At 34.7% G+C, this 27,024-nt stretch overlaps 2 protein-coding genes across 3 annotated transcripts; one reads left to right on the top strand and one right to left on the bottom strand.

Moving 5' to 3' along the window:
- The first annotated feature begins 4,900 nt into the window (after nt 1-4,900).
- Nucleotides 4,901-9,159, top strand: LOC107044845 (U4/U6.U5 tri-snRNP-associated protein 1). The gene is made up of 2 exons (XM_015266894.1): nt 4,901-5,169; nt 6,965-9,159. The coding sequence occupies exons 1-2, from the start codon at nt 4,998-5,000 to the stop codon at nt 8,989-8,991; spliced, it is 2,199 nt and encodes a 732-aa protein (XP_015122380.1). The 5' UTR covers nt 4,901-4,997; the 3' UTR covers nt 8,992-9,159.
- Nucleotides 9,160-11,972: 2,813 nt separating this feature from the next.
- Nucleotides 11,973-26,191, bottom strand: LOC107044866 (protein phosphatase 1 regulatory subunit 14B). Of its 2 annotated transcripts, none has more exons than XM_015266923.1 (5): nt 26,063-26,191; nt 20,940-21,163; nt 18,391-18,483; nt 17,510-17,548; nt 11,973-16,331 (listed from the first exon to the last, which is right to left on the bottom strand). In XM_015266923.1, exons 2-5 carry the CDS (start codon nt 21,144-21,146, stop codon nt 16,290-16,292), a joined length of 381 nt encoding a protein of 126 aa, XP_015122409.1. In that variant the 5' UTR covers nt 21,147-21,163; nt 26,063-26,191; the 3' UTR covers nt 11,973-16,289. The 2 variants fall into 2 exon arrangements, with proteins under 2 accessions (XP_015122409.1, XP_015122408.1); XM_015266922.1 differs by lacking the exon at nt 26,063-26,191 and adding an exon at nt 25,589-25,661.
- Nucleotides 26,192-27,024: the final 833 nt, after the last annotated feature.

Here is a 27,024-nt window from a genome sequence, read left to right as displayed (position 1 = left end):
TTTTGGAGCTCCCGAAGAAATGTCCCGAAATTTTCTGCGTAATATATATGGGGATTTTCGCCAATTATTGATATGGTTTGGATCTTCCCTTTTTTGCAAATTCTATTACGCCCACAACGTTAATTTTACAATTTCGTGAGTTTTTGACAAAATTTTGCGTCTCAGCAAAAGTCAATTATTTTTTTAAATAGAGGTGGGGAGGGGTAGGGCAAAATGGACCTCGTCAATGACGGTCACATGACGAGGCGTTCATGACAGCTGTCACAATTCCCCCTCCCCCTTCTGTGACCGTCACAACTTGTCAAGAAAAAATGGCAGTCATTTTTCATCTATATAGATGAAACTTAATTTTTTTCTCGGTCAATTTTCAGTTGAATTCCTTTTGTATTGGCCTAATCCGCATTTTAAAATGGAAATCACGTTTTTTTTCCATCCATATAGATGAAACTATTTTGTTTTATTCATGACCGTCACAAATTGGAAATTAGTTATGACCGTCATTATGCAACTATATAGATGGTTTGACAACAATTTGGTTACAAATGATTTGTGACAATCATTTGTAGTTGGAAAATTTGTGCGTCACATGACCGTCACAAGACCGTCATTTTTTGGTCATATGACGCAATCTAAAAAATTACGGTCATTTTGCATCTCTAGACGTATCCACGTCAAAAGTTTATAAATAATTTCAAGAAAAGTGTTGGTAATTCGATCACACAAAAAAACCTAAACGTAAATTACGTTTAAGAAGTCGTCTTTTAAGTTTTCTAAAGCGTATTTTACGCTTGAAGTTGAGCATAAATTACGCTCAAAATTGTCGTAAATTACATACATGTAAGTACACAAAAGGAATTTACCATTTTGTATATTCTCCGTACAAAAAAAAATCTCGGACTAATCAATTTTGCTATCTCCGTTAATAACAAAATACGTCGAGACAACTCATTGTGAAAAGAAATGGATTCAACACATTATATTACGTTACTAATACCACAGACGTTACTGATACTAATTACGTTTCGCTAATCGTAAAATACGTTTTGTTCAGGCGTAATGTACGTATTATTTTGACCGTAAAATTCGCCTTTTTAAAGCGTAAATTACGTTTATCAACACGTAATTGAGGTTTAGGTTGTTCTGTGTGATTATTATTCTTAATTAACTTTGCGTAGTCCCGCTCTCTTTTCATCTTTACTTCATAATAATTTGAGAAAATCGAACCAACAAGCATCAGTCAGTGTCTGGCACAATGACTCCCATGGAATCAACCATCAACCAAACACCAATTGATATCTCAATAAAGTAAAGATTAAAGACCGATTAACAACGCAATCTCTCCTAAATATCGCCTCTTGCGAAAACTTTAGAATTTTAGAATTTGGAGAAAATAACGGATTTGTTACAGGCACTTCTCCCTAGCCCCACAAAAAATATTCCAACAAAAATTCCTCTATCTACCTCAAATCAGGAGATATCGATCTAAAACTCATTCATTTCAGAGCCAATTTAACCTTCACCACTTCACACTGATTCTATCTTCATATTTCTTCCCAATTTCAACCAATCCGAATGAAAAATATGAGGACCCAAAAAAAAGATTAAAGCACTCCTCTCCGAATTATGAAAAAGAAACGATAATCCCGCTGAAATCGAGGAATATTGAGACCGCAAACTTCGAATCAACATAAGACATCGACCCAGCTTGAGTTATATGACGGAAACAAAAATAGAATGATCTTCCACCATTGAATTTGATGACAGACCTTCGACAGCCAAAAATGGTCTTGGACCTTCTGTTCTTCCCTCTTTTGGAATCATCATCGGCGGTTCGAGAAAAACCTCTCGGAAATAATGTGAGACGGACTTTTTTTGCTCTACACGGAGAGAAATATTCAATAAAAATTACGTATCTTTTCCGTAATTCCGGAGTGAAATGTGGTTGTACGAAATTTTACGGAACTGTCACGGAATTTTTCCAGAGTGCAGAGATAGGCATAATCATAAATTATCGTTACCATTAATTTCATAAATACTCAATCAAGTAATAGAACTTAACAATTTTCAATTATTAATTAATTAACAATTAAATATTCGAATTCCGAATTATTTTACCAATCAATAATCAAATTCGCAAGAATGGCGATTATTTGATAATCTCTAATATTTTTTGAAAATTTCCAATTATGTACCTAATAGTTATTGAAAAAATTTAAATTCTCAATTATTTATCATTTTCCAAGTTCCAATGATAAACGAATGAATTCGGTTATTTGGGGAAATAATTCTCTTAATATTTCTGGAATAATGATTGATGCCGATCACGGCAAAGCGTTTCGTAATTTTTATCTGAATCTCCTGTGAAAAATTACGATACCGTCACTTAAACTTTCTGAGTCGATTCCGTAATTGGTACTGAACATTTCTCTCCGTATATGAATTTATTTAACCCCAGGGCCATCCGATTTTTTACGTTTTTCTTCCGAATGGAAGCACTGTAATAGTTCAAATTTAAATTTTGAATTTTTTGTGTTATATCGACCCATTATGATTCAAAAATTCCGAAAATGCATTTTTTAGATCGTGTCTGTCTGTATGTACGTATGTATGCATGTGACCAAGTTTTTCGTCAATTTTTTACTAATGAATCGATGTAATTGAATCATTCTTTTTTCCTAAATGAAGGTATTGCTAAGCCCTATCCATCACCACTAATTAAAATTTAATTCAATGATAAATTTTTAAAATTTTCGAATTTTGTCAAAATTCAGTTTTAACACGGTAACTAAAAAAAATATTCTAAATTCATTGAATGACGGCTTAAAAATTCGTTGGGATGTTTGTCCTTTTGTCTGAGTTCGTAGATGAAAGCGGTACCAATAATCGTTATTTTGATTTCTGTGGAATTTTCCCAAAATTTCGTATTTTTCGAAAATCAGAATTCAGCAGATATCCCTGAATATTACGCTTCAAATAAATTCAATCATAGCTTAATATGATTGTTTCAATGCGACTGTGATAAAGTTGAAAGATGGTTACAATAACTGTCTCGGTTAATTTGATTTTTAGGATAATTTTTGGGAATTTCGAATTTTTCATGAATTGCTCTGAAGGTTAGCTTTTTGATTGTCCCTTTAAATGTGATGTTTTGAATGCATTCAATTATGTATAAATGAAATATTCTTAATAATATTTCATCGAAATTTTCATAAATTTTTAGAATTTCATTTCAATTTCATTTCAAGTGGAAAATCTAAAACAATTAGTTGGAACGAAATTAATTCAATTCAAGAAAATAAAATAGGCTATGAATGATATAGGGGAGGGTGGGGCAAAACGGCCCCCCTTCAATTGTCAATAACTTGTGAATGACATTGTGAAAATTCCCAGTTTCAACTTCATTTTGAAGATAATTTTTCATTCTTCAAAACGAGCTCTAACTCATCCCAATCGGATTATTGAATCGGAAAATATTGACGATTGAAGGGGGGCCGTTTTGCCCCATCCTCCCTTACAATGGAAAAAAATCAGCAAAATGACCATTTGGAAGCATAGTGCTAATTTATTAGCAAAAATAATTAAACTTCTGGATTTTTTTGTGTTGTATCGACTTATTATGATCTCAAAAATCCGAATATGCAATTTTTAGACACGATCTGGCTATATGTATGTACACGGAGAGAAATGTTCAGTAAAAATTACGAAACTCATAGTTCGCTCACTGATTACGGAATCGACTCAGAAAATTTAAGTGACGGTATCGTAATTTTGCACAGGAGATTCAGTTAAAAATTTCGGAACGTTCTCGAAAAATTCCGTGACAGTTCCGTAAAATTTCCTACAACCACATTTCACTCCGTAATTACGGAAAAGATACGTGATTTTTATTCAGTATTTCTCTCCGTGTACCATCATTTTTCCATTCGATTTATGAAAGAATTGGGAAAATTATTCTTATGGTATTGAAAAGTTTATTGATTTGTTGTCTTTTGGAAAATTTACTTCCACTGATTATTTAAATAAAAAAAAGGAAAGCTTGAAATTGAATCAATTATCATTCAAATGATCTACTTTGGCCTCACTTTCATCGACTACATAAATGATGTGGATATGCATGTTTCGTATTTGAAATTTCCCCAGATATTAAACTGAATTAAAAATATAACCCAATTGATTAAAGAATAAATTTCATTGCAAAAAAAAGTAAATCATATCTTTTTCATTAATAAAAAGATATGAAAAAATAAATTATATAAATTATATAAAATTATATGATGAAATAATAAAATTTCAGGTTTCCCTGAAAATTCAGTACAATTCCAGAATTTTAAGCAGTACAAAGACGAGAATTTTTTAATTTATTTGAATTTCCAATCTTATATGAATATTCAGTGTCAAATTACATTGAATTTTCTCTGAAATCTGAAATTTCATGATTTTTTCCCCCCTGAATCACATTTAGTGTCCCACATCTAGAATCCCATTGTCCTGAAAATTCAAGAATATATTTACCAGAAATTTCTGGCTTTTTATTCATTTTCATGCAAAAATAGAACTGAAATTTACAGTTCTGTTTGATTTTTCCCCGAAATTCTGAATTTTCAATGACAAGATTTCCAGAAATTTCAGTGGAATAACAAAACAAAAATTTTTAACAGTGTTACTCGATTTTTTTCTATTGAAAATTTCCGAGTGCCAATAAAGATCAACACCGACCCGACGAAAATTTGAAAACGGAAGAGGTGCTTCCCTCTGGAGGAACATAACTAAATCACTACTCGTAAATTCCCTAACCTGAAGGAATTGGTAGCACACACCCAGTACCAACGAAAATCTTTCGAGCCCCTAGTGACAATCCCCAGCTGAAAATTGAGGTTAAGTTTTCCAAACGTCGAGCAGTGTTTGGCAGTGTTTGTTGGCTTGCAACTGCTTGCAACCCCATAACCATCAATATCCCCTCAGAATCAGTTTCAATCAGACCGTCCTCAGAATAAAAAATGGGTTCCTCCAAACGCCACAAATCCGATAAATCCCGCGAAGTGAAGAAACGTCGTCACCGGAGTCGAACCCGCTCTCGATCCCGTTCAAGATCGTATTCTCCAGAGAGACACAGTAGCAGGCACCACAAGAAGCACAAGAGGAAAGAACGCAAGGAATACGACAGCGATGGTAAGTTCCTTCAGAGTACCGGTTACACCTCTAAATATTACAGGTCAGGGTAATCACAGGAATAGAAAAATATTTCAAGTTGAAAGACTAGAGCAATTTCTATGAAAGGGGCTTTTGGACCTCTTCCCCAGCCACGTCTTCGTCGTGAGTTAAAAATTATAACAAAAATTTTGCCATTCTCCTTAGATTCCGAGATATTCATTGGAAACTGACCAGCAGTCGAAAATCGACTTGAACCGTTTTACCGCTTCGTTACTGAGGTGCATATTGTCATAAAAACCAGTCAATAAAATTCATGTAATATAATTCATTAAAAATTCTAGTAAGTCCCCGAGATTTTTCACTTCGATGAACGGACCAATAATTCCCCTATTGTTCAGAATGGAAAGATGGATGATTTCAATAATAAATTCATTTTTGAGAGAAAATTTAGGCATTTAGACGAACCAGATCAATTAATAATCAACTTCTCATATTCTTTGCCAATTTTGTTTGATGATGCTTTTTGCTATACGATGACTGTAGACATCTGTGCTCCTTTTGAAATCGTTTGAATACCCGGGTATCACACTCTCTGAATTTTCACTTTATTATATGAGGTATTCCATGCCAAATGAGTCAACGGCTGACCCTCACCCTCTTGAAAATTGATGGCGATTTTTCTACGATTGGGGGGGGGGGGGGTTGAAAAACTATCTCTCAAATTTTTTAAGATTTTTTTGACAGCCCAGTTCGGAGACATTTTCTTTTCAAATTGTTCGTTTTTCTACAATAACTCGAGTTCTACTCATCCGATTTCGATTTATTAGGAATCAAAATTTTCCATTTTTCACCATCTATAAGAATGTTTTTTGTCCATTTTTTTTTCCAATCTTTAGATGCTCGAAATAAGGAATTTTCGAAAAAAAAGTTGAAAAACTTGAATTTGGCCAGTTATGTCACGGTTGATTATTTTAATTTTTCTTCAGTAATTCCTGTAATAAAAATAAAAATTTTGAGCCGTCATACATGTTTTTATCCTCAAAATTACGCGAATTCGGTCAAAATACCCCAAATTGTCATTGGTTGACTTTGATTATAAACAGTATGAAGTAAATTTAAATATATACCTATATATTACATATTTTTTCGATACATAATTAAAGTCGTTTTAAGGTGTTTTCACCAAATTTTCGCAATTTAAAAAAAAAAATTGAAAAAAAAATAGATCCTGAATGGAACCCAACATGTATGACGGCTCAAAATTTTTGTTTTCATTATAAGAATTACTGAAAAAAAAAATTAAAATAATCGGCCGTGACGTAATTGGCAAAAGTCAAGTTTTTCAACTTTTTTTTTTCGAAAATTTGTTATTTCGAGCATCTAAAGATTGGAAAATTAAAAAAAAATATATTTTTATAGGTGGTGAAAAATGGAAAATTTTGCCCCCTAATAAATCGAAATCGGATGAGTAGAACTCGAGTTATCGTAAAAAACCGAATAATTTGAAAAAAATCATATTTCCGAACTGGGCTGTCAAAGAAATCTGAAAAAATTTGAGTGATAGTTTTTCAAGCCCCGTAATCGTAGAAAAAATCGCCATCAATTTTCAAGAGGGTAAGGGTTAGCCGTTGACTCATTTGGCATGGAATACCTCATACTGAAGTGCAGCTCTCTGATTTTATGTGGGACAGTGTAACGAATCCTAAACGATTCCACTAATATATAGAGGTGTAACCTAGAGTACCCACCCCACACCCCTAAAAAATAACAAAATTATCTCGAGGGTTCGTTGTTCACAGTCTGTTCTTTCCAGTGGAGATCGTGAGTGCCCCACCGCCTCCAAAGATCTCGAGACCCCCCGAAGATGCCCCACCGCCCCCAAAGATCTCGACGAAGCCCCGGAGTCCCTCCCCTAAGGGAGGCGCAGCTGTCCTCAGCTGTTCCATCGAGGAAACCAACAAACTTCGTGCACAACTGGGTCTCAAGCCCCTGGAAGTCGACTCAGGCCCCTCGAAGGAGGACCCCAACAAGCTCAAGGACGACCTCGGCGAGTTCTACCACAAGCCAGCGGAGAACGCAGCTAGCACAGCCCAGACCCAAAAATACCGAGAGAGGATAGAGACTCACAAGCAGAAACGCAAGATCGAGGCTACTCTCTCCAAAGTTCATCTCCTGGGAGAGGACGACTCCAACGATGACGCCAACCTGTGGGTGGAGAAGAACCGAAAGCTCGCTGAGGAGAAGAAGAAAGCCGAGGACAGAGCCAAACTCCTGGAGGAGATGGAAGCGGTCTTCGGAGTTGAGTCCTTGGTGAAGGAAGAAGTCCAGAGCGAGAGGAAGCAAGCATACACTGAGAGGGACTTGAGGGGTCTCAGGGTGGAGCACGACATCGAGAACTTCGCCGAGAGGAACGTAATCCTGACCCTGAAGGACAAAGCGGTCCTGGATGACGAGGAGGACGTCCTGGAGAACGTCAACATGAGGGATGATGAGCGATACAAGAGGAGCGTAATCAACAAGAAGAAGAAGCCTGGTTACGACGCCTACGACGACGACAACTTCGATGAGTTTGGTCTACCGAAGAATAAAGTCCTCGAGAAGTACGACGAGGAGATCGACGGGGAGCAAAAGCAGTCCTTCGCCCTGGGGATCGACAGTGCCAAGGAGGCGGATGAGCGGAGGTCTGTGATGATCAAGCAGAAGCTTGCGAACAAACGACTGGAGACCATCAAAATTACGGAGCTCAAGCTCGCGAGTGAATACTACAACGAGGAGGAATTATCTAAATTCAAGAAGGTCAAGAAGAAGAGGAAGGTGAAGAGGTCGCTGAGGAACAAGGTCCTCACGGCTGACGATTTAATCCCGGATACTGATTACCTCAGGGACCTTGGCAGCAGGAGGAGAAAACGTCCGGGTGATTCGTCAGTTCGTGATCCTGTCAAGGAGGAGATCAAGACAGAGGAGGATTACAGGGAGGAGCTGCAACTCAGTCGAAAGCAGCAGAAGCTGCTGAAGCCGAAGAAGAAGAGTCTGGAGACGATTAGAGATTTCATCAAGACAGAAGTCGAGGAGGTGGAGGACAATGGAGGGACTATTGAGTTCGTTGCCACTGCTGAGTTCTGCAGGACTCTTGGGGACATCCCGACTTATGGCCTGGCTGGGAACAGGGAGGATAACGACCAGGACATGATGGACTTTGAGGAACCGGAGGTGAGGGATGAGGTCATGCAGGAGGAGGATGATGGACGTGGGGCCTGGAATACTGTCGAGGTGGAGGAGAAGTTGGCAGAGCCTGTGGCTGTTGAGGCTGCCATTCTGGATATTGAACCCTCTCTGGGGCAGGGGGTGGGGGGAGCGTTGAAGCTGGCGATGAGTAAGGGCTATCTGCAGAAGGAAGACACTAATAGACCCTCTGTCAGTCGTTTTGCTCATCTCCAGGCGCAGAATTACTCCATCGAGGATAAGACCTATGGGGATGACGATAAGTTCGGGAGGAGGGATCGGTTCAATGGACCCACTTCTGAGTTCAAGGAGAGGGACGGGTTCAAGCCCAATCCGAAGTTGGAGTATATTGATGATGATGGACATGTGCTGACGCCTAAGGAGGCTTTCAGGTATCTGTCGCACAAGTTCCATGGGAAGGGACCGGGGAAGAACAAGGTGGAGAAGAGGATGAAGAAGGCGGAGCAGGAGGTGCTCATGAAGAGGATGTCCTCCACTGATACTCCGTTGGGGACGCTGAACCTTCTCCAGGCCAAGCAGAAGGAGACTCAGTCGCCTTTTATTGTGTTGAGTGGGAGCAAGCAGATGAATACTACGATATCGAAGTCTAAACACTGATTTTGAGGGAGTTCGTGGGGGAGTGGGGAAATGAGATGAGTTAACGAAGGACTTTAGTTTCTAGTGGATTCTGGGCGAAGGGACGTGGCGACGTTTTTTTTGGGGACAGTGGGACAAAATGAAACGGCCGGAAAAGGATTTTTTGACGCAATTCAAGCAAAAAAGGTTTTTTTTATTGACTTTTTTTTATTAATTTTTTTTTATTGGAAGTACTGATGAGAATAATAATTTTATATTTGTCTTATAATTCAGTTGGTTAGATCAGGCCGATTACAGTCTTCTTTTTTCATTCGATTGAAATTCCGCATCAAATTTTCCTTTTTCCTCCTCTGGATCTCCCCCTGGGCCGTGCTGTGGACTTTGGATTTTGCTGTTTCATTTTCTTTTCAATTAATACATTGAGAAAATCTTCTTTCGTCAAAAGTTCTGCGTAATTTTCAATTCTACTGAATGAAAAATTATTATTCTCATCAGTACTCCCAAGAATAAAAAAAAAGTTAATGAACAAAAATTAATTTTAAAAAATTTAATGAAAAAACAATTTTTTTGCTTGAATGGTGTCAAACCGTCGTTTTTCGACTGTTTCATTTTGCCCCACTCTCCCCTAAATAAATTATTTTGCGGAGGAGAATGAAAACTATAGAGCTTTCCATTTCAGTCACTTTACTTAGGGAAAAACCTCAGAGTTCTGAAACAAGTTTCACTTGGGCCAAGAAAAGTTTTTTAAAAATTATCAAAAAAGATTTCTTTGTGCCAAACATACAAAGAGTGCGCCGAGATTGAAAATTATTGTCGTAAAAGTGAATTTAGTAGTTTCAAAAAAATTGTATTCTTTGTGAAAGCACGAAATGCCATTTCTAGCTCTACTTCTTCGTTATTCGATAATCTCATACGTTTCCGCTACCGAAAAATGTTAGTTTTATACGAAACATGGGACAGTAATTTTCCATTTCGGCTATTCAATAATCACAGATGAAGAATTAATCCTTAAATGAAATAATAATAATGATATGATAGCAATCTTGTAATTTATTAGGGACAAAATATTTCTTGATGAACTGTCCTCTATTTGAAATATTTTCACCCTGAAAAGGCTCCGTTTCCTGTGAATCATCTGCCTCTTGAGTCAAATATTTCGTTGTTGTCGAAAGCAAAGCAATCACTCATATTTCAGATTTTGGCATTTGAATCAAGCAGTTTCTTTTTTGGTAATTTTCAACTATCTATTTTGTTGGCCCAAGCAAAACTAGTTTGAGATTTTGTTTATTTTTAATAAACAAACATGTTTAATCCGTAATTATTCACAGCTGAAATTAATTCAATATTTATCGAAATTTTCTGTTATTTTTCCGAACAGCCTCCAATTTGGGGGACGAAATAAATATTTCTCTTATGTTCTTAAATGAGAAGAAACGAATGAAATCGCCGCGAAAGATTTCTCTGTCCATTGCATTTAGATATTAATCACAAAGCCTTCTGATGTTGGATTGACTCATCTTTTCCACCACTACCCTACAGAATTGATGAAATTGTATTTGTACATAGATTAGTAAGAATTTTTTTTCCGAATTGGTCAATTTTTATGGGTTTTGAGTTCAACGAGGAGAAATTATTGTGAAAGTGATTTTCTGGAAATGTAGAAAGAATTGGGAGAATTAATTTCAATCTTTCTGTGAGGACTATTGATAAATACAATCAATGATTGATATGGTGGGTTTTCATTGGGTTTGGGACTGAAAAAATCAGACATCGGCATAATCGAAATTTTGAATTACAGTTAAATTTAGAATAAGTCAATGGTTGATATTACTTACCAATTTTTTGATTGGTAAAAATAACTATCAATTTAAATATTCAAATTCGAATTATTTTACCAACCAATAATTGAGAAATTAAATTACCAATTATTATATTAATTTTCAAATTTCAATTACGATAAATAAATCTAAATTACTATAAGGTGCAACTGCTGATAATATTACTAAAAGTAATGATTGATGCCGATCTGTGGAAAAAATTTCCTCGAGTTTTTATTCTGCAATTAAACAAATACAGTAGATTTCGTTGGAAACGGCAAGAGACTTGCTGTGCTCGTCTAATTATCGATAAAAAATGTTGCTTGATTAAGGCCCGGGTGGATGATCTTTCGAATCATTATCTCGATTGTTTTTCCATCTTCATAATCTGAAATATATCACAACTTCCATTGGATTTTACATCACGCAGGAGTCCCTAAAAATTATGATTGCATAATCAAAAAAAGTAGAAAAAAAACTGAACATTTTCAAAGAGCGTTTTTCATAAAGATTAAGAAATAAGTCCGAAATAGTGAATGGATAATTTATCATGGTAACTAACGATCTGACAGCCATTGACTACTGTGATAAATGACCACCTAACAGCCATTAGATACATCAAATTATTAATTTGCAATTTCCTCCCTATTGGGTTTATTTCCCAATATTATTCAAAAATGCTCTTTGAAAATGATCAGTTTTTTTCAACATATTTTTGATTGTACAATCATAATTTTTGGAGACTCCAGGGCTATGTAAATACCGAATAGCATTTCAGATTATCAAAATGAAAAAAAAAACAACCATGATCACATTCGAAAGATAATTCACGCGGGTATTAAATTTAAAATTTCCTAAAAATTAATTTTGGAGTTTTGCTTCTCTTCTTATCAACGTAAAAATTAGCGTTGAGAAGCAGTGCAATACGTATCAAGACACCTTAAAAAATGTAATTTACGCATTTTTGCGAGTATCTAAAAAAAAATTGCAGGTTTAGAAAACAAGCATTGAGAAACCACTTTTGTATCTGATGAAATTCTCTACAAAAACGGCCTTTTGATAGCCTGTTCTAAATCCATTAGCCCCTCAGGTATTGACAATACATCATTTCGTTAGTGAAATGTTAATAAGAAAGTTATTGCATAATGGGAATTATTTTTCTCAAAAAAATAAAAAAAAGTCACATCGCAAAAAATTGAATTTACTTCCAATAAATTCGTACACGTTCATAATTCTATTGTTTTTTCATCCATCAAAAGACTGCAAAGATACAACAATCGGGAGATTTTTTTATTCAATTACGTTTCTAATCACTATTACAATGCATTAATATGGTGCGCTTGGACGACGATATTTCTATGACAAAAAATGTTCAATTCATTTTTTTTATTTTTCATTTTTTTCTTTATATGAAAATGTTGTTTCATGATGGGTATGACATTGAAAAAGGGGGATGATTGTTTATAAAACCCTACAGTCTACAAAAATTGCCCGAAAATCTTAAACCTCAGGTATTGATCCTCATTCAAAAGCACTGCTGAGTACTATCAAATATCCATATTCACTTACTCATCTTTTTCATGGAAAAATTGATTCTTCATTGTTCAGTTGTGACAAAAAACTCTTTCCATCAATGTTCTTCTCTATAATAACAAAATGTTGTCTATTCATTTTTACTCAAAATGCACCTCACAATTAAGCTCGTCAACACTCAAAAAATTTTCAATTTTCTTTACCTATCTCAATCCATTTTTTTTGTTCGTTTTCACTTGGAAGCAGCTACATTTATAGTTCTAATCAGCGAGAATTCATTTCAAGCATCACAATATTTTCTAACATTTCTGAACTTAAAAAATGCGTTGTTCACATTGCTAGGAGCGGAGCGGTAAGGAACAGCAGATGGTCGCAAATATCTTTGGAATTTTTTAAATCCACCAATATGAAGAGAATTTGATAATCAAAACGTCGAGAGCTCTTCTTGTACCAGAATTTTTTCCACCTCTTTCTCTCCAAAAATGTTTGCAGACTAATGTGCAAATCTCTTTGTTACTTCAGTAGTGAAGCGGTAAAAAGGCTTAAGTCGATCTTGATTGTTGATCAGTTTTCAATAAATATCTCGGAATCTAAGGCGGACAGCAAAATTTTTATTATGACCTTTTTTGTAGAGCAAATTAAGAGCTACAAAAAAGGTTATTATGAAAATTTCGCTATCGCCCTTAGATTCGGAGACATTTTTCGAAAACAAAGTTATGAACCAAGTTGACTCAAGAAACTTACGAAAATTTATCAAAAGATATTTTTCATTCAATTTCTTGCAAAATGCGACTTTCAAATGAATAAACTTCTACTTTTTGAAGGTATTTGTCGAATGAGGAAGAAAAAATTTTCTGAAGTTTACACAAATGATTTTGCCAATATCTTTAGAACTGTTATCTGGAGAGAAATATCGACAGACTTTTTTGCAGTCGACATCTCATCATGAAAAACTTTGCTAAATTTGTACAGTGTGAATCCCCTGTTCGTTACCACTCCACCCCTTATTTCTTGGAAGTACGAGAACATAATCAACTGATTAAAAGTAATTAATAATAAGTTATTAAAAATACACACAACAAATAAACTAAAAAATTTGATAATGAGAAATTACAGATAACTTAGACTGATAATGCCTGTTTCGTCTCCTTCAAACTTACTTCGTAAAATTTCTCACTCCATTCTCTCTAATGTTAATGATTTAAAAAAAATCTTGGCATTTTGAAACCAATGATATGAATCAATTCGAGTATTAAGTTATTTCTGCACTCCGAGAAGGTCGAGAACAAAAATTGAATAAAATTTGTTAGAGATCGTTTCGTTGATTCAAGCTGACCAAGCATTTCCTCATTATCTCTTAGTTAACATTAAAATGACAATCGAGACCATTGTTTGTTTGATTCTAGGTTCATTTCGTATCAAATCTTAATTATTCATTTCACTCATCACTCGAATCGTCGTTAGGTATTTTCGTACTGATTATCACAACTCATTACTGCCAATTTTATTTAATATTTTCTTCTATTTGCTGTTCGAGCTGTGAGTCTAGAGCCCCTGAGTGATTACCACGATCAAAGTTCGATCTCGAATTTTCTCCCCTCGTCTCTACGCAATGAAATAAATCTTTGGCAGTTTATTTTGTATTTTTTGTTCGTTAAAATCTGAATTTTTTCGTTCAATATCATAAAAAATCGAGCATATTCATCGTTTAATTTTAGTTTTTGCTTCATTTAGTTGATTAATATTTGACTAATTTTTTGTTCTTAAAGTCCATCTACTTCATACGTTGATTCCACGTTTTTTTTCCGTTAAAGTGGCAAAACAGAATCGCCAAATTATCTCGAAAACAAGCTGTTCTAAGGGAAAATGTGGTAAGACATTTTTCATTGAGAATTCTCTCAGCTATAAATAAGGTCTTCTGACATTTTGCAATTTACTGAATGTCTGTCGAGATAATTCCATTCATAAGTTTGACTACTTGCATCCAGAATTTTGTTCGTTCAATTCTTGACTTTTTGTCATTCTCCAATCAATTTTATCACATCAACGATTCCTTAAATTAATCTAAATGAGGATATGCGGGTGAGACAATTGAATTGAGATATGTATCTACAAAGCGATTAAAACTACTTACAGACGTCGATGGTTAACTCTAAATTACTTCCACAATTTTAATCATCATTCTGGTAAAGGGACATTTAGGTTTTCTTACGTTTGCTTGAGCAGGCAGTATGTTCGTATCAAAAAACGTTCACAGCAGAATTAAAATTTGGTTACTTTGATTAAATAAAAATAATGCAGAAATCCATCGATGATTTTCCGTATTGAAATGGTAGAAGGTGATGAGTGGATTGTAATATCTCTGTTAATTATCCAATTATCCGACAAATTACTCTGGATTCATTTTTTTAAGATCTTTCATGACTTTTCCCTTTAAACCCCCTCCCTTCGAAGATATTTTCCATAAAAAATTTTGTTCAAGGAGAAATGTCGAGAAGCTTTTGTTGTATGAAAAAAATTCCTGAAGGAATTCTTCTGACGTTTTTTCATAAATAACACAAGAGCAACTCGACTCACATCACATCACATTTCCAAATCAGTACAGAATGACTTTTTGATCTGCTAAAGGCGACTGCTTCGACAATCACATTAATCTCGTGACAGAAAACACGAAAACTAATTTTCTTCCAACTGCAAAACACTTCTAGACGGAACTACTATTTCGTTTAACGTGTAAACATCTATTTGGCACTTGACAATTTATTTTATTGCCTGAGTGAATTTTTCTAAATTAGTGTGCCATTTTTTTTTGGTTAATCCATTAAACTAATTCTTCACAACAAACTAAGCTGGAACGTTCTATGTAGTGTTTCAGTGTTGAAACAATTTAGTGAAATAATGAGACGAGATGAGTCAATTCAAGTTCGAAATCCTTCAGTTATCTGTTATCATGTTCGAATCTGAACGGGTAATTTAATTTTTAAATGGTAACATTTTCATGCAGATGTTTGTCTGGCTGTAAATGCCGTCGAAAAAAGATTCCAATAAAAAGTTTATCCCATTCAATTCCACGATAATTCTAAAAAACTTCCCAATATTGATTTACCTCGTGTCATCATGTCACTATGAATTTTCTTGTATTTAAGAATTAATTTGCTTGACAATTTGGTTTTTTGTGTCCTCTATTACTTTCTATGCTTGTAAAATGCCTCTGTCCAAACCCTTTTTTGTACCTTCATCGAATTTAACGAATGGAGGGAATCTATTTATCGTGTTACTTTCCAAAATTCCATCAAAATCCTCATTCTTGAACGAACATTAACTTAAGTGTAACTATAATCAATAAAATCGACCAATCGATCGTAAATTAAAAATTGCATTGCTGCACTTTTTCACTTGGAGTAAAAAATAAAAGCGAAACTAATATTTTGTTTTAAAAAATGTTCAATCCACACGTGAAATAGTGAAATATAACAAATCAATTTCCTCCGTGTGCCTGAATATTAAATTAACTCAGCTGAGTGATTTTAGGGGAAAATGTCGGAAGACATTTTGTTGGAATTTCTTTCCCCTAGAAAAAGTTATTCTCACATGTTCTCCTAAAATAACTCGTTTCTGAAATAAATGAGAACTTAATAAACATGTCTAATTTGATTTGTAACGTTTCACTATTTTATCGCAGAATTACAGCAAATCGCGTCGTATGTCAGTCGCTAGTTTCCTCACAGGGAGAACTGGTAAGATAATTGTTATAAAAAGTCACAGTGACTGGAGTACAGTTGTTGATTCGGTGGTATCAACAAACTGTGACTTTTTGAATTCATTGTTACAATTTTTCAAGCTTTTCGTCTTTAACTTCTTCGTTTGGTAGGATTCGTTTCATTAGCCCATTGGTGCACTCGGAGGAGTGAGCAAGTAACGAGATGCTGGTTGTATTAGTACTCGGAGCCAATGGCAGGTACTTGCTCTTCAGAGTGTTTTCGCTTTTTCTAATAAATCGTTGATGAATTTCTGGAATTACGAAAAATTGTGATTAGGAAATTTATGAATTTTTTTCGTCACTAGGTCCAATGACAAAAATATTGTTTGACACACGGCCGTGGGAACTTTTCTACCTCATATAATTACAGAACTCGCCTTCGGCTCGTCTTGTAACCTCATATTCGCCGGAAAAGTTCCTCAGTGTCGAAATGTGGTGTTTTCAATGAAAGAAATCAAATGAAAAATATTCAAAAGGGGGAATTGATAGATTTTCATAATAAGTTTTTCTGTGAAGCTTTTTTTGTTGAAGTTTCTTTCCACAGAAATTCTACAGGAAATTCGATTGAGTTTTCTTCTTTTATTTTTAGGGAGATGAAGAAAAATAGAGTATTAAAAATATCCAAGCATCTTTTACAGTTTGTTAGAGACCACACTATAGATTCAAGTATTTTCAATCATCAAATTTGTCAATTAAATTGCGTGAGAAAAATTTGAAAAAAATTATGAATATTCAGCGTCATTCAAATGACATTTTGCACAGCATTATTTTTTTAAACATTCATTGTTTATGAATAAATCATTGAAATTGTTTTGGAAATCTGTTTTTAGGCATGAAATCGATTTCTGATGAAATTCTGAATATGAATAAATTTGTTACGATTCCAAACAAATGATTTTTATAATGGAAAATTAATTGTTTACAAATTATTTCTAGAAAATGCGTGTAATTTTCAAAAATTGTAATTTTTAAATTATTTAATCAATCATCCTAATTATAAACTTTCTAATTATTTTTCTGATTTTTTAAATGTTTTCTAACGGTTCAATATCGAGATTCAAACGCAGACCTGGAAAGTTTAAATGATAAAATCATTGTAAAATCTTCGAAAACTTAGGGTCAAATGAGGGTCAATTGAAAGCTCTTATGTTCGACGATAAAAGTAGAAAACCATTTCACTAGAGAAAAAATAGTCAAAGTACTTGGATACCCTCAAGAGATAAAAATTCATACTGAAAAATTTTTATGTGAAGAATACCGATTTTATTTTATCCATTTATATTAAAAGTAAAAACCCGTAGAAATGCTGCAAGATTCCTAACAGAAATCGAAAAACAAAATAATAATATTTCCCGTAGAATTCCGATAGAATTTTCTAGTAATTATTTTCATACGTGATAAGTCATTAAAATGTAGATTTTCTAGTTACCTTCACATCGTGTGGTTTTTTTGCATCCACCAATAATTCCTGTAACAGAAGATGAGTCGTAATGAGAATGTTACAAGTTCATTAGAGCATTCACTCACGTTGTATCGACAATAATTGAATCATTTCGATAGTGAGTGACGTTAGGAGAAATTATCAAGCGACATTTTCTTTTCAAGAGCATCGCTCATTACCCAGATAATCATCAATAGAAACTGCACTAAGGAAGTATACATCTACGCAATTGTGTAATTATCTTGATGACGCTATTAAGAAAAAAAAAAGAAATTTTATGGACAGTTTGGTAGTATTTTTCAGTAAAGCCACATTGCATTCGATTTAGAGGCAAATAAATCTGAAATTATGAAGCTCTTGGGGTATTATAGGTGAAAAATCCATTGAATTTCAATTTTTTTAGCAACGTGAAGACAGAAATTTCACCGGTTTACTTGAATTTTCAATCAAAACATGAATATTCAGTGTCAAATTGCATTCAGAATGTCAGCTAATAGATAATTTGCCACAGCGAATCAGATATTTGTAATTTCCACTTTTTTCAACTCATTCTGAATTAATTGCAATTGCAGTTGCAATTGCATGATATTAAGTGACAGGCCGCCATTTGTCACCGTAAATCAGATACATTTTTCAATTCCTTGTTATTCAACTTATTCTGAATATAAATTAAAAATGCTCTGTGAAAAAATTAAGAATTTCTTCTCCTTTTTTTTAATTATTCATTCATAATTTTTCAAAACTTCTGCGTGATGCAGGACTCAATTGACAATTTCAGATGACGAAAGATGAAGAAAAACATAGAAATAACGTTCGAAAGGTAATACACCCGGCCCTAAAATTTGACTTTAAAAAATGTCTGAACTCACTTGGAGATGGGCTCGTCTGTGATCATCGCTGTCCATGTCCAGCAGTTCATCAATGTCGACCTCCACCTCTCGACTTTTCCCATTGTCGGCAGTCTGTATAAAACCAAACAGTGATAACTCAATCAACGAATTCGATACTCAGAATCCACATGCCCCAACACTCGTGATAGTAATGACAAGAAATTAAACGAATTGGATAACATCTGGGCCAATATCCGAGAATTGCCTGTTCTTAATGATAACATTTCATATAATAAGATTCACCTAATCGTCTGATCATACATGAATCGACTGGAAAATCCATTTGTCAGAATCATAAAATGCGACTCTCACATAATAGTGCAAACTCTAGAATTTCCATTCGTCACTCAAAACCATGATAAGATGTCGTAAGAAACCGACGATGAAGTTCCCTCGTTCGAGAGTTGATCGAATAATTCATACTTCAGTTTTTCTTTTTCTTGTAACAGTCTTTTATGACTGATTGGGGGAAGGGAAGTGGTACATTTCTTCACTCTTCAATTGCAAAAAAGTCTATTGAAAATCTAATGGGATTTTTGTGTCGCCCATAATCTCCGTCGCACGGAGATATTCCCACAAATATAAAGCATCCGTCGCGCACATTGCAAATGAGATATTCCACGCCAAATGAGTCAACCGTTGACCCTCATCCTCTTGGAAATTGATGGCGATTTTTCCTACGATTGGGGGGATTGCAAAACTATCAAATTTTTTCAGATTTTTTCGGCAGCTCAGTTTGGAGATATGATTTCTCGTTTTTCCGTTTTTTTTTTCAATAACTCGAGTTCTATCCTTCCGATTTTGATTTATTAGGCGTCAAAATTTTTCATTTTTTTAGTGAAATTTTTTTTTGCGATCTTTAGATGCTCATAGTAACGAATTGTCGAAAAAAAAAAGTTGAAAATGTTGAATTTTGCAAATTATGTCACTTTTGATTTGCTCTTTTTCTTCAGTAATTCTTATAATCAAAACAGGTATTTTGAGCCGTCATACAAGTTGGGCATCCTCATGGATCTATTTAATTTTTAATTTTTTCTTTTCGAAATATCGCAAATTTGGTCAGAGGCAAGGCAGATGAATGGGGAGCCTAGAAAACCGTAATGATACTAGGAAAGAAATATGAATGTGAAAAAAAAACATATATATATATATATATATATATATATATATATATATATATATATATTCTTGAATTGATAAATAAAAATGAGATGCTTGGGATCTTCTCACCATTTTTTTTCGAAAAGTTCGTTTTGAACAACCATTTTTAAAACGAATTATCGAAAAACATTGGTAATTGAATGAGTAATGGAACAGAGTTGAGTTTGAAAAAAAATCAATGAACAAAATGAATGGCATTCCCTTTCAATTATTACCAATACTCCACCTAGATTCATGGCTATCAAATTCCTGTACAAAATACAGATTAAACATTGGAAAATCTCTGAAATGAAGGTTCAATCATGCCACTCATTATTTTTTTCCAAGTTTTATGGGAAAAACTTGTTTTTCTCTCTATAAATAGAGAATAGATAAGACTGTGTTTAATTCTCGCGGTCTACTTCAAATATTCAGTTTTAATTCAATAGTAAAGTGACTGAACATAATAGGCCATAAATTATATTTCTATCAATTGTGTAGTTCCCTTAAGGGAATACGAAACGCCTGTGACTATATGAACTTTTAGAATTGTGTTTTCTCTATGAAAATACTTTATGGACTTGATCATCGCATTGTTGAGTCAATGAAGTATTCAGTTTCATCAATAAAATATAATACTACACTGAGAAAAAAATATATTTTTTGAAAAAAATATATTTTATTTTTTTAAAGTCGAATTTCTCTACCGGAGTCATTCCCAGATGAGCCCGATTAGGTTACAATTATAATAATCATGTTGCTCTAGAGGAAGACTATGCTGTACATGACCTTCGATGAACTCCTTCAATAATTATTCATTTTTCCTAAATTTCTTATTTTCTAGGGGAAAGAATTTTGATTAATTTTTCAATGTTGATAATTATTGAGGGAGCTCACTCAAGATCACAGCTAACATGATCATCTTCTAGAGCAATATAATTGTCACAATTGAAGCCTAATGAGAATTGACCGGGAATGACTCGGCAGGAGAAATATGAAATTGACAAAATAAATACTTCTCTCAAGTAAATGGATATTTGGCAAAAATAATTTTTTTTCTCAGTGTACTCGTCAGGAACGTAATCTAATATTGAATGAGATGTAAGGACTGCAAAAGGTTTTTCTTGGCGTGAATCTCTCCTCAGAGAAAATCAGTGAGTTCGTAATAGGCAAAAAAAATCAGAAAATTAATTGGAAATAATGAACTACAAAAAATCCCGTTAGAATTGACCATTTAAGAAGTGTTCCCTCAATCCCGTGTTATTTCCATTCCCAAACCCCATTAATCACAAAAAGCCACTTCCCCTCCCTCTAATTACCCCAAATCACCATGAATTCCTCCTCACGAATTCATTCGCCTGAGAACTAAAGTAAGAAAATTCACTTACAACTGATTCATACAGCTTCTGAAGCTCATCAAAGAGCCACATTTCCACCGCCAATCTCTTCCTAATTAACGACATTTGATGTGAGCCATACTTGGCCGTGAGAAATTTCTCACGTCTCTCTTTGACTTCGCCTTTTTCCGTGAACGCCACGTGCAAATTAGCCCGTGCAGGACTCCGCTCAGCCGTTAATACACCACCTCCCTCCATGTTCTTTAAATAAACCCCTAAAATGATATTCAAACGTTTGCATTAGCTTGCATAACACATCCATAGATCCAAAAATAACAAATAAGAGGGACACGAAAACAGAAACTGAGATGATATCAGTACACTTTTTAGCCTTATTTTTTATCTGATTCGTCTGATTGTTATCGAGGCGATCAATGATGTCGGGGGAAGGGGGGCGGGGGAAATTAAGTAATGAGATTAACACCGATATTTAATTCCACTGAGAGGTGCACCCCAGAGTCAAGGAAATCCAAATATCTTTTACAATTTGGTACAGAATACACTATACACGGAGAGAAATTTTCTAGGCAAATTCTAGTACGAGTACTGGAACAAATCACAATCCACCGGCTGTGAAAAATTCTAGTGCTGTTAAAGTAAAATTAAATACCAAGAGGTATTTCTGGTAAAATTTCTGGGGATTTCTGTGAAATTGTCACAGAAATACGGGGAAAAATTCACGTTTTCCCCAATAAAATTTCTAGTGCCGGCACTGGAATTTTTTCCTGGCCGTCACTTTGCGCCTCTTTTCCCGTGCTAGCACTAGAATTTGTCTAAAAAAAATTCTCTCCGTGTAGATTCAAGCATTTTCAATCGTCAAATTTGTCAATTAAATTGCGTGAGAAGAATTTGAAAGAAATCATGAATATTCAGCGTCATTCAAATTACATTTTGCACAGAATTATTATTCTTTTTAAACATTCATTGTTTGTAAATAAATAATTGAAATTGTTTACACTTTCGTAAACCTTTTTGTTCAGGCATGAAATCGATTTTTGGTAAAATTCTGAACATGAATAAATTTATTACGATTTCGAACAAATGATTTTTATGGCAGAAAATTTATTGTTAATAAATTATTTGTAGAAAATGCTCGTATTTTGAAAAAATTAAATTTTCAAAGTATGTCATCAATCTTCTTCCTTCAAAACTTTCTAATTTTTTTTCCTATTTTTAAGAAGTTTTCTAAGGGTTCAATATTGAGATTTAAATTCAGACCTGCAAAGTTTAAATAATAAAATCATTATCAAATGTCCAGAAAGTTAGAGTCAAATGCAGAAAAGCATTTCACTGGAGAAAAAATAGCCCAAGTACTTGGATATCCTTAAATAAAGTTCATTTTAATCGAGCAAATGGATATGTTCATAGTTCATATTACTTGATTTTATTCACATGGAATAAATAGTTTTTCAAATGTAAACAAATATTTCCTTGATCCAAATCGAGACTTTGTTAGTTTGAAGTGGAATCAGTGTCTAGACACCGAAGCAAACAGACTTATGGACATGCGTGATTCTTCATTTGGAATGAATGAATTATTCATTTCCTACAATTAAAACACCTTCGTTGAAATAAATATATGGGAGGATCGGGCGAAATGGAATGCTTATTATCCATTTAAAAACGAGGATATGAAGGGGAATTGCAAAAGGTCCGTTTTGCACACTCCCCCTATGATTTGAATTCAGGAGCGAACCGGTAAAACGGTTCAAGTCAATTTGTCTTTAGCTGAGTTTTTGAGGAATATCTCCGAATTTAAGGGAGTTTTGTAGAGCAAATTTAGAGCTACAATAAAGATAACAAAATTTGTGCTATTTATTCTAGATTCCAAGAAATTTATTGAAAACTGACCAACAGTCGAAAGTGACTTGAAGCGTTTTAAAAATGTTGTTAAAATGATTAGAAAAATTTCAAATAAAGCGTTTTATGTGATTCAAATGCGTCATCTTTCTGGGTGTATGGAAATATTCATGATTGTCTTTAAAAATATTTTCGGTCGAGCTTTTTGGTCCGAATACGAATGTTAAAGTAGTATAAACATAACTTGCAGAAAAAATTAAACTAAAACAGTAAATAAAATTTGTATGCATAATACGAAAATTATCGCTAGTGGCAATTTTTTGTGATGAATAATTTATATTTCTGGGTACCCCGAATGCACAGGATGCCCTAGTCAAACGAGCAATTATTGTTTTAGAAAATAATTGAACAGAAAATTTGACAGATTAATTTTTTACTCTCGTCTGAGATAGATTTAACCCTCGATCACATGCGCTCGGCCGCCAGTCTTCATCCGTCGCGGGGTTAAGCCGATCGCGCTGTTGCACTTTGGCGCTTACCGCTATGCGCGCATTTTCAATGTTGCAGTGAATGCAGCAACACTGCCGCTCGAGGGGTCGACAGGAACTCACTCGCACCGGGCGGCGCGGCGCCGTTTCTCTGTCCATTCAAAGTTTTTTTTTTACCTAAACAAATTTCCCGACAAAAAAACGAACAACGCCAGCGCTTAATAAAAGGATTGAACTAGGAACTCTAATTTTTTCAGAATTTTTATGCGTCGAGAAATACGCTAAAATATTTTTTTCAAACGGGCGGCGCCGCGCTCATTGAGCGAATGATCGAGGGTGAATTCATTCAACTCATCTAAGAAATTATCAATAATGAATAATTTTTTTTCGGGCATTTAAAATTTATTTTTCCTCGCTACACGCAACGACTTTCGTGAAGTTTGGATGAACTACTTTAAGAAAGGGGTTCTTATAAAAATTCCGCTATCTTGGGTCCGAAGATATTTATGAAGGAGTCACAATGAAGTTGAGTTGACTTATCTTGTTTTACCACTTGACCACTCCACTGCAATAAGTGTCGAATTACGAAGAACTAACGTTTACATACACTCATTGGAGAGTACAAGTACCGCATGTTTGATCAACGGTATCGATTGTTCGCTTGATTAGAATTGTCTGGCACAAAGCACAAGGAATATGAGTCTATGGCGAATTTCAAATCCTGTTATCTATTAATTAATCTCGGAATGAGATTCACTTTGGGAAAAAATGTCTTGAGAGTTATTCGTAGGTTGAGGAATTTTTTCAAATATAGGGTGAACCGTTCTGTGTTCGATAACTAGTCACAGAACGAACAATATTCAGCGATAATTTGAATGCAGGAACGTTGCATAGAGTCTCAGTGAATGTATTAATGTTGTATTAATTTTTAAAGAGTACAAAAGTTGCGTTCCGCTGCATGAGGCATTTGTTCTACGATAAATATGTAACTGAGTTCGATTACCGGTCGATTCACCCTGAAACATCTCTTGATTTTTTTTCCATCTATTTTAAGATGTTAAGAAAACTCTTTCGTGAATTGTAAACTAGGATAACTGCATTTTTATCGAATATGCGTTGTTTGGCTAAATCGCTTCCCAACTATATTGTTGCCCAACTATATTGTTGGGAAGCGATTTGTTTTTGGGAAATACTGTTGAAAAAAAATGCACTTATCCTAGTTTATTAATTCACAACAGAACTGCTCTTACCTAAATAAAAATCCAACAACATTTTCCGATTTTCTTGTAAATTTAACGGTTATAAACACACTTTCGTCTTCTTATGACGAGGAAATTCTTTTGTTGAGATGTTAAAATTTACTTCGATGTTGTTAAGTATTGGATTATCTCGAGACCGAGTGATTTCGGAAGAAATATCGAAAGACGTTATATGCAGGTGAGAAAATTTCTAGCAGAATGAATCTTCTGTCATCAATTCCCTTGTTATCGAATTTATTATGTATTATTATCAACTAATGTGTAATGTTATCACGACAACTTCAATTCTTTGTTATGTGTTTTATCAAACGTCTCTTGAGATTTTTCCCTGAAACTAAGATGAATATCCCAGTAGCCGAACTTTTTTCAACATTCAGCGGATTTCTTAAAATGGTATGGATAAACTCCAGTCGAGCCGTTGAGTGCAACAAGGAAGAATAAATTCAAACAATCAAGAAAAAAATATCTTTGATAATTTTTCCTATGCATTCTAACTTTGATAAAAAATGAAGATGAAGTTAAAGAATTCTTTGTGATGGGCCAATGTTTCGTCTTCCATTTCTACGTTTCTAAAATTGCTGAAGACCTTTAGTCAACCGGTTGTCATCTGAATTTTGAAAAGGACTACATTCTAACACCATCGCATCGCAACCCAACAAATAACGAACATCTCCAGCCAATACTTCCCCGAGCAATGATCACTAATCCCCATGTTTAGAATCACTAATCGTTACACATTCGTCACCCTCTAATGATCAATTTTAATCTGATTATCTCGATCACACGCTTGTTTACTCTAAATATAGCGCCACCATAATTTTATGATTCTATTTTAGATCCGAATATTGATAACTAACTATAAAAAATATCGAGACACCTCCGCTCCTAGGAGCAGCTAAACAATCACGTCCCGTAATTTATAACTGAAAAACTATCGAGTCAATGTTGAATTACGGATACTCGACACTGACACTGCCCGGGGCAATTGTTTTATCAAACGCTGGCGTGATTAGAACAACTGGAATTCATCAAGAGACAAAAGAACATTGTGATACATTCTTCCCACTCGAAAGATGAATTTTCATCCAATTACCTTGATTGCACTTCTGTTTCCGCTTAAGTAGATCAAACATATTTCAACAACTCTATTTTTACTCAAGAAATTGATGAATAGATATGAGAAATGACAGGAGAACACGACTCAATATCAAAACAATTATGTCCCGTAATTTATATCACATCCTGGAACACGTAAGTCCCGTGTCACGCAAGGAATCGTCCTCGAGTGGACAAAAAAAATTCCAATGGTTTTACTCACGATTCGATTCTCTAACTCGTGTTTTTCTTACCTCTTGGCGCGATGAAAGAGAAAAAGAAAATTAATGGCCCGGTGTTGGCAAACGACCCCTCAACAGCACTCCGAAAAATTTGGCGAATTGAAAAAAAGACTTCACTTCAACAACTTCACATGCACAGCGGAGAAATGCAGAGCAAAAAATGTGCGGATTTTTTGGCGAAGAGAGATGATGATGAGAAAAGGAGAAAACAAATTTATGTATCAACAAACCTCAGACGTTTACGTGTGTGCGACACTAATTCCGGCTTTTGACGGATATATGGGGGTTCACGAAGGGGAGAATAGAATTATTATTACGGAGAAACTCTAGCCCCTGGGAGTAAACGCGTGGCTCTACTGAAAGAGCGTCCACTCGATTGATAAAAAGGTCGTCGTTTTATTATTTTATAGGGGGTAAGGTAGGGTTGGGTGTCGATAAAGTAGGGAGTTGTGAATTTCGATTCACGAAATTATAATTTTTTTGGGTTTTGGATGGAGACAAAAATTTGAGTATTTTTTGTGAAGTGAACAGATAAGGATCAGGATGAACAATTACGTTCGTCACTCGGTTGCAAACAACTTTTCTGACTCGTGTGATTGCATTCCTTGGCTTCGCCTCGGTCTGCAACCCTCACTCGTACAAAAATTATTTTTCATCACGCTGTGCGAAAAAGTAACTTTTTGGGCACGTGAAGCGTGCCTAAAACGTCCCTTTTCCACACATTGTGATGAAAAATATCGTTCGATACTCGTGGGAAAAGTGTTTTTTGGCTCGTAGGAGGTTTATAGCACGAGCCGAAGGCGAGAAAAAACTCTTTTTCATCGCGCTGTGAATTTCCGCCACATTGTGATGAAAAATATTGTTCGTAACTCGTGAAAAAATGTTTTTTTGCACTCGTTACGAAATATACTATTCCGCACTCGTAACGAAATGTACTATTCCGCACTCGTAACGAAATATACTATTCCGCACTCGTAACGAAATATACTATTTCGTTTATTTTTCGTTTACGAGTAAAGGAAAAGGCACTTTCACGAGCTGAACGTAAAAGGCACAGTTCTGCCACTCGTTGAACGTAATATCATTGTCAAAAAATATTGTTCGACACATTTGATGTGGAAAAACTCTTTTCCGCACTCGTAACGAAATATACTATTTCGGCTTTGTGACAAAAATAGCCATTATGTCACTA

Source organism: Diachasma alloeum, unplaced genomic scaffold, assembly GCF_001412515.2.
Source record: "Diachasma alloeum isolate Michigan unplaced genomic scaffold, Dall2.0 Dall_scaffold_00828, whole genome shotgun sequence".
NCBI lineage: Eukaryota > Metazoa > Arthropoda > Insecta > Hymenoptera > Braconidae > Diachasma > Diachasma alloeum.
The sequence above is the reverse complement of the archived record's forward strand: the minus strand, read 5'-3'. Positions and strand labels throughout refer to the sequence as shown.

Excerpts from the sequence above, each read along its gene's own strand:
- LOC107044845 (XM_015266894.1), top strand. The coding sequence starts at position 4,998 with ATGGGTTCCTCCAAACGCCACAAATCCGATAAATCCCGCGAAGTGAAG. Across the intron at positions 5,170-6,964 it reads CAAGGAATACGACAGCGATG|TGGAGATCGTGAGTGCCCCA; the intron begins GTAAGTTCCTTC and ends TGTTCTTTCCAG.
- LOC107044866 (XM_015266922.1), bottom strand. The coding sequence starts at position 25,628 with ATGTTTGATCTACTTAAGCGGAAACAGAAGTGCAATCAAG. Across the intron at positions 18,484-20,939 it reads AGAAGCTGTATGAATCAGTT|ACTGCCGACAATGGGAAAAG; the intron begins GTAAGTGAATTT and ends GGTTTTATACAG. Across the intron at positions 17,549-18,390 it reads ACAGACGAGCCCATCTCCAA|GAATTATTGGTGGATGCAAA; the intron begins GTGAGTTCAGAC and ends CTTCTGTTACAG.